This window comes from Ipomoea nil, unplaced genomic scaffold (genome assembly GCF_001879475.1).
Source record: "Ipomoea nil cultivar Tokyo-kokei standard unplaced genomic scaffold, Asagao_1.1 scaffold0205, whole genome shotgun sequence".
NCBI classification, from domain to species: domain Eukaryota; kingdom Viridiplantae; phylum Streptophyta; class Magnoliopsida; order Solanales; family Convolvulaceae; genus Ipomoea; species Ipomoea nil.
In genome coordinates, this window is record NW_017616633.1 from 1,151,166 (window position 1) to 1,158,933 (window position 7,768).

The following is a 7,768-nucleotide window of genomic DNA, read 5'->3' on the forward strand; positions in this document are numbered from 1 at the left end:
TGTGCATCTGAGTTCTCCAGCTCAGATGTGGCATAGCACCCCGCACTCTTATGTTTGATTTTGGGATTTAATGAGAATTCACATTTATTATATAAGTTTTAAAAGTTTCAAAATTTCGGGGTGTTACACCTGATCCCTTCCCAAATCTTTAAAACTTTTTTTTATCTTTGCACAAAATTTTCAAAATGGAAAATGACCATAGTCATCGCTCTAGGCCTCTTGCTTTTAACTTGGCAAAATTTGATGATTTGATAGTGCGAATGCAAGCACTTCTTTCGGCAATCCACGATGAGATGTGGGATGTGATTACGAATGGCCCAATCGTTGTTATGATGGTGGATCCACATGCAGCAACTCAGGGTCCAGAAGCCAAATAGATGATTCCAAAGTCGAAAGCTCAATATGTCCCAGAAGAGAGAACACGAGCTAACCTCAACAATGTAACACGAGATATTCTGTACAAATCTCTAGACGAATCCTTGTTTCCAAGGGTTAGAAAGTGCAAAACTGCTAAAGATATTTGGAATACTCTCATGGAGATAGGAGAAGGAGACGAGCAAGAAAAGGAAAACAAGCTCACGGTTGCTATGAAACATTTCGAACACTTTAAGATGAACCCGAATGAAACCATTGTTCAAATGGAGATTCGTTTCACCAAGTTGCTGAGTGAGATCTCTGATCTAGGGAAGGAACTAACCCAAAAATAAATAAATCTGAAGATTCTTCGTGGACTCTCTAAAGCTTGGGATATGAAGGTGACAGTAATGAGAGATCACCGGGATTTGAAAACAGTTCAAACATCACAGATCTTCAGTGATTTGAAAGCATACGAGTTTGAGCACGAACCAAAAAACACTGAAGAGCCAAAACCAAGAAATATAGCTCTTGTTGCTAATCAACAGTCAGTCACAACTAGCAGGTCTAAATCTAACCCTACTGATTTTTTATCTGACGAACAATTTGCTTTGTTTGTAAGGAAGCTCAAGAGGTTCATACGAAAGAACAAATTTCAAGAATTCCAAGCCTCGCCAAGTTCCTCTGGTCGAAAGCAAGCTGAAAGATCATCACACCTCAAGAAGCATGAACCTGAGGATGGTCAGATGTTGTGTTATAACTGTAGAAAGCCATGACATTTTAAGGCAACTTGTCCTTACCATATGGTCCGCAAGTACCAGGAACAAGAGCCAAGCACAAGCACTCAAAACAGTAGAAATGATGTAGCCGAAACAAGCAGGAAGAATGCAAACCACAAAACCAATTAGTCAAGAAATGATAGAAGAAGAAAGGCCATGGTCGTCAACGAAACAAACGAAAAGGCTGAACCCGAACTAAACACTTCAAGCTCAAGTTCAGAAAGCAAAAGTTCAGACGATGAGAAAGGACTTCTCTGCCTATATAGCCATGAAGAAAGTGATGAAAATTTGTGTCTGATGGCAAAAGATGATGAGGTAAGCTCTCAAGCCTCTTCATCTACCCAGGTTGGATCTAATTCAAAAAGTGAAGAGAGTTCCATTGATTCAGTTATAAAACTGATGAGGGACTTCAAGTTAGTAAAAAGAACATACTCCAAAATAAAGGAATCGAACTCTCGACTCTTGGTCGAATGTGAAGAGCTTAAGAGCGTTAAACTCAAGAATAATTAGTTGATGAGTGTTGAGCATATAGCCATTAATGTGCAATTCAACTATTAGCTTAGGCTTTTAGTTGAGATGGAGCACATGCTTCAATTTGGTATCAGAGCCATACCAAAGGTCATGGGTTCAAATCTCAGTGCCACCCATAAGCGATTATGGTTCACGTGTTGCTTGGAACCCACTGCACACGTGAGAGGGTGTGTTGAGCATATACCCATTAATGTGCAATCCAACTATTAGCTTAGGCTTTTAGTTGAGATGGAGCACATGCTTCAATTATGGTCACTATTGACCAATTCGAAAATCACGTTCCTCTTCTTAAAGAGGAGTGCACATCAAGAGAAATAAGAGAGCAAAATATGCGTGCGGTCATCACATTGTTTACAAATTCATCTAAAATAATAGATCGAATGGTAAATGATCAAAGACCATCTGGGGAAAGAGCCGGACTTGGCTATTATAATACCCGGTATTTTCATGTGGTTATGCTTCGGGGACAAAGCATCTTTAAGGAGGGTAGATTGTGATACCCCGGTTATTTGAGTATTTTGTTATAAATATTATTATTCTAAATAAAATTTTATAAAATAGATATTATGTTAAATAAAACATTTTTACTATACGGTCTGTAATTATATTATTTTATGTGACCCAAAACTATTTAAACTAGTCTACTACTGCTACTCTTTTATTTCGAAACAGTGTATTATGGCTAATAATTATTTATTTATATATGTGTTACGTATGTATATATGTTAAGTGCTAGTAGGCTAATATGTATATTAATATTATATTAAGTTTTTAGGTGTTGCAGTCTTCTACAACTAGAATTATTATTTATAATACAAGTTATTAGTTAAGTGTTTAAGTAGTAGTCATATTTTTCCAGATAACCTAATTCAATATATTTTTCTATCTCTCTGTCGACAATCCCTCCTTTCTCCCAAACAAAAATAAAACCCTAGCAGTTTCTTCTTATCAATTAATTTCAAGAATTAGATGTCAAGATCATCAAGCTTAGGTGATTGCTTTTGGGCATTATTAGAGGTAAGATTTATGTTCACTAAAATTTCTTTTGCCCCAAATCAAAAATTACTTTTCCTATGTGTTTATGTGATTCATGATTTTAATGAATATGTATAGGTTTTTCCAGAATAATTTCGTAAATTTGAGGCAGTGTTCTGCCAATTAAATTACAGTCTGGCGCTGTGTTGGGAAATATTTCGGGAAAAATACTTCTAGGCCTTGGATTGATTTGAAACTTTTTGTGTATAATCTAGACTCACTGTACCTTGTATCTGGAAAATTTCATCTGAAAATGTGTTACCAATATATTTCTATAAATTTTGCAATATAGGTCATACCTTCTGAAAATTTCTGTCGGTTCCTTATTTGAGGTGTCGAGAATTTGTTTGCTTGAGAAATATCAGTAATGTTGTCACTTTTATAAAGATTGAGGATAAAGGAAATTGAATCTTAAGAGTTTTGTAGTATCCTGTTGTGAAATTCTGGATACTTGGGTTATGACCCAGTTTGTTGTGGAGTGAGCGGTTGAATATACCGACTCACTAGGGAGCTTAAAAACTCTCTGTTGTTTTATGGAGTGAGCAGTAGAAACATATCCTGTCTCACTAGGACATTTAGTCCTGTTGTTTTGAGGAGTGGTTAGCGGAGTCTACCACTAGGGTATTTACCCTGTTGAGTAGTAGTCAGTAGAAACATATCCTGGCTACTAGGACTAGTTACTACCCATTGGGCTTGGAAACCTATTGGGGGTGTGCACACTTAAGGTATTAGTTCTGTTCCACTTATATGGGATTTTTGCGTAGTGTTCAGTTGAGTGAGTACTGTTCACTAGGGCTTATTGAATAAGACCCTGCCCATCATTTGGTTGGTTTATATGGGATTTTTTAGTAGTGTTCAGTAAAGAGAATTACTGTTCACTAGGGCTTAAGTAATTAAGACTCTGCCCATTATTTGAGATTGAATGAGATTTTGTGTAGTGTTCATTATGGTGATTACTGTTCACTAGGGCTTGATGAAACAAGACCCTGCCCATTGCATTGAGATTGGTGTTCCTCTATGTTGGAAAAAAAAATATTACTTTTGAAAGGTTCCTAAAATATCCATTGTGAGAACTACTGATTTGGTATTAAAAATTATGAGTATTATTGGGAAATTATGGTTGTTGGAAATTCTTAGTATTTCATATTTGAGTTATGTTCTATATGATTATGCTCTATTGATAATAAAAGATTAAATGTTTAAAGGGTGTATGCTATATGCCAATTATCTACTCCTATGTGCTATGTGCAAAAATGTTTTACGGGGTGAAGTAGATCTTACAAGCTTTATGCTGAATTTGTGTGTTTCTTTGTTTTCTATTCGTTAATTGTTTTTGCAGGAACTCTTGCATGAGCATTGGGCATGAGAACGAGCGAACCACCTAGAGATATCATTTATTAGTTAGACAGTTGGATTGTTAGATGTTTTTGTACTAGTACATATCTTGAGTTGTTTATCGTAAGTTGTAAATTTAGCCTTAGCACTTAGGTTGTGGGTTACCTAAGTGTAGCGGTAACACCCATTTTCTTTTGATTAGTTAATGCTTCCGCTATGATTTTAGTAAATTGTAAATTAAGAAAAAAAAATTAAGGGAAATTTGGTTATGAAAAATGGGGGTGTTAAAGCTATGACCCAAGCTCTCCATCACATATTCTATTAACCAAACCCACAGATCCTTCTACCAGTAGATGTCTAAAATCTGTGTTCGTTAAAGGTCCAACTCAGCTACCTGAGCCAATGACATAGAATGACAAGGGTAAAGCACCATAGACAATAAGTCGTCCTAAGGGAAAGGTTGTACAACGTGCTGTGGAGCCTACAAATGGAAATTTCTCGAATGGCAACTCGAGGCATATTAAAAATGCAAATCGAAACGGACCAAAAGTAATTAGACCGAGTCTATATCACAAATATAGTAAGCCAACGAGAAATAACCATTTGAAGGAAAACCCGAATGTTTTTCAGAGGCAAATTCATTCAATGAGTCAACGCAAGTCTTACTCTAAAGGAAATCGTAATAGCTTTCCGAATGAACGAAAGAATGACGGGAATGCTAAGCCTCAGAGGTCACTTAGAAGACCAATGAGAGGCTCCAGAAGGCTTTATCCTTCTAAAGAGAACTGGCTTGTGTTTCCTGAACCCATGACGAAAGAAGAATTCGAAAAGGTTCACAAACATAAACAGACAAACTATTCTACGGTGTATCGCAATTCGTCTGGAACCCAATTTCAAAGTCGATACAAACAAGCCAAAACTTTTCAAAAAATCTCTTATGATTATCGCGTGTTTAATGGGTACAGATGACCAAGGATGAGTAATCCCAACTCTAGGTTCGTCTGGATCCCGAAATTAACTGCTAACCCTCAAGGACCCAAGAACGAAGGGGTACCTAAAAATATGTAATCTTTGATTGTAGGACAACAAGGTCACTTGGTACGTAGACAGTGGTTTCACAAGACATATGACAAGAGATAAATCAAATCTGAGCAACTTCCAAGAAATTGATAGCCCGAAAGTTGTATTTGGAGGAGAATCGAGTAGGAAAACTCGTGGGATTGGAGATATTCAAAGAAATGGATTAACAATTCAGGATATATCTTATGTCGAAGGACTGAAGTTTAACCTTCTGAGCACGAGTCAATTCTGTGATAAAGGATACAAGGTCGAATTCTCAAAAGACAAAATCTGTGATGCATGTCAAAAGGGCAAACAGATCAAATCATCTTTCAAATCAAAGTCCATTGATACAAATTCAAGACCTCTGAGTCTTCTACACATGAACTTATTCGGTCCAGTTGATCCAGTAAGCCTTAGCGGACGAAAGTATACTCTCGTGGTAGTAGACGACTACACAAGATATACTTGGACTATCATTTTAAGTAAAAAGAATGAGACAGAAAAGATGCTGCCAGAATTGTTGAAGCAACTACAAACAGAAAAGGAACTTAGCATTATAAGAATAAGATCATATCAGGGCACATAATTTGTTAATAAAGTGATTTCGGATTTTTGCGGGAAGAAAGACATATTTCATCAACTTTCGGCCGCAAGAAGTCCGCAGCAGAATTGAGTTGCCGAAAGGAGGAATAGAATCTTAAAAGAAGTGGCACGAACTATGATAGCTTATTCTGGATTACCGAAAGGATTTTGGGAAGAAGCTATCAACACAACATGTTATACCCAGAATCACTCAATGATCAACAAAGCGCATGGACTAACTCCTTACGAGCTATGGAATGGGAAGAAACCTATTGTAAGTTATTTTCACATCTTTGAAAGTAATTGCTTTATCCACAACAATGGAAAGAATCATCTAAAACCATTTGATAAATGAGCCGACGAAGGATTATTTATAGGTTACTCCTCTATGAGTAAAACCTTTAGAATTCTCAACAATAGAACCATGGTGATAGAGGAATCCATTCATGTAAAATTTGATGAAAGAATGGAAAAGGTGTGACACCCCGAAAATCCAATCCCCTAAATAGGATTAATTATGTAATTAATCCTATCTCTCTTTGTGAACTATTCCTTATAATTTCTTAATTAAATAGTCGAGGGACCAAAAGTTGACTAATTCACTAGTCAACTAAGTGTACATGATGCTTTATGCATTGTACTAAGCCTTCAATCCTTCCCTAGCATTTATTTGACTCAAGAGGAACCCACTTCTATGTTACTTTTCAGATTTTGTCCTAAAAACCCCACCCCAACCAAGAGAAAGCAAAACCATTTAAACCTTACCACATCTCTCTACAATTTCTCTACCTTCTCTCTAAAAAGGCCTAGATTACTCTCCAAGCCAAGTAAAATCCACCTTCATCCTTGCAACAGAACTCTCCAAGATTCCACTTTTACACCATCAAAGCACTAGGAAGGGTAAGATCTTAGCTTAGTTGGTGTTTTTGAGTAGCTTACCTAGTCTTTATCTAAGTTGTGGTTTTTCTTTGTATGCTTGGTTGTGTTGAGGAGGAACTTCAAGGAGAAGTCTAGGGGATTAAAAAGGAAGTGTATCTTGGTCTACAAAGGTAACACATGCTTTATAAAACCTACTTTACATTTGCTATGATGATTCTTGATACTCTATTTGATGTTCTTGTGAGATTTGATGCATAATCTAGTGTTTATGCATGTTAGAGCTTCTATCTAGGGTTCATAAATGCCATCTTTTGAGCTATTCATGTGTTTAAGTCATTTCCTTGTTGAATGTGAGTTTTTGGGTATTTTGGACTTGAGCATGGTAATATTGATGTTTTTCCCCGGAGGGAATTTCTCCCCTATTACGTGTACCCGCGACGGAACAGCGGGTAGCTGTCCACCCGCCGTTCCACCCGCGGGAGGTGAAGTGGTGACCGGCGGGCAGAGCCGCGAGTGGAGGTCCACCCGTTGGTACTTGTAAAGGGGTGTGGCGGGTGGTTGTCCACCCACCGTTCCCCCCACTTATATGTGACGCTTTGGCCTCCGTTTTGTTGAATCATTGAGCACTTGTGTGTCTCCTTTGATGTTTCATATGTCTAGAACGGTGTCCTAAGTATCCATGATAGGATTATGAGTCTTGAATCGTGCTTACGGTCCAACCTTGTGATTTGTTGGATTTATGTGAAGTCGTTGAGGTTCGAATGAACAGTTATGTTTCTCCTTTTAATTGTACATGCTAGTCCTAATGTTGTTGTTACTAGTATGTGTTGTTCGTTTGTTCTTAATGAGGATTGGCAACTTGTGTTGCCAATCATGGTAGTCTTTAGATTAAAGTTTATCGTTGATGTATCGTTGCCTTGATGGTCTATTCATGCCTTTCATTGAAATATATCGGTTGTATTCCTTGATGTAATCTTGTACATATGTTGTACCCATTTGTTGATACTTGATTGGGCTATTGATGAGCCTAAATCCTCTATGATGATGACTATGTAATGTTATATGATTGGTGGACAATAATGAAAGGAGATAGGATATCACGTGATTAATACTATTCTACATGACTATTAACACTACGAGTGTCCCCGTTTGGCGGTAAAAGCTGGCGGATGCAGGCGGGGAGCAGGTCGCTCCGGAGGAATAAGTTGGAC

The 7,768-nt window shown here is 37.4% G+C and overlaps 1 protein-coding gene across 1 annotated transcript; it reads left to right on the plus strand.

The window, feature by feature from the left end:
* The first annotated feature begins 377 nt into the window (after positions 1 to 377).
* LOC109191233 lies at positions 378 to 707 on the plus strand. Its single transcript, XM_019341819.1, has one exon. The coding sequence runs from the start codon at positions 378 to 380 to the stop codon at positions 705 to 707; it is 330 nt and encodes a 109-aa protein (XP_019197364.1).
* Positions 708 to 7,768: the final 7,061 nt, after the last annotated feature.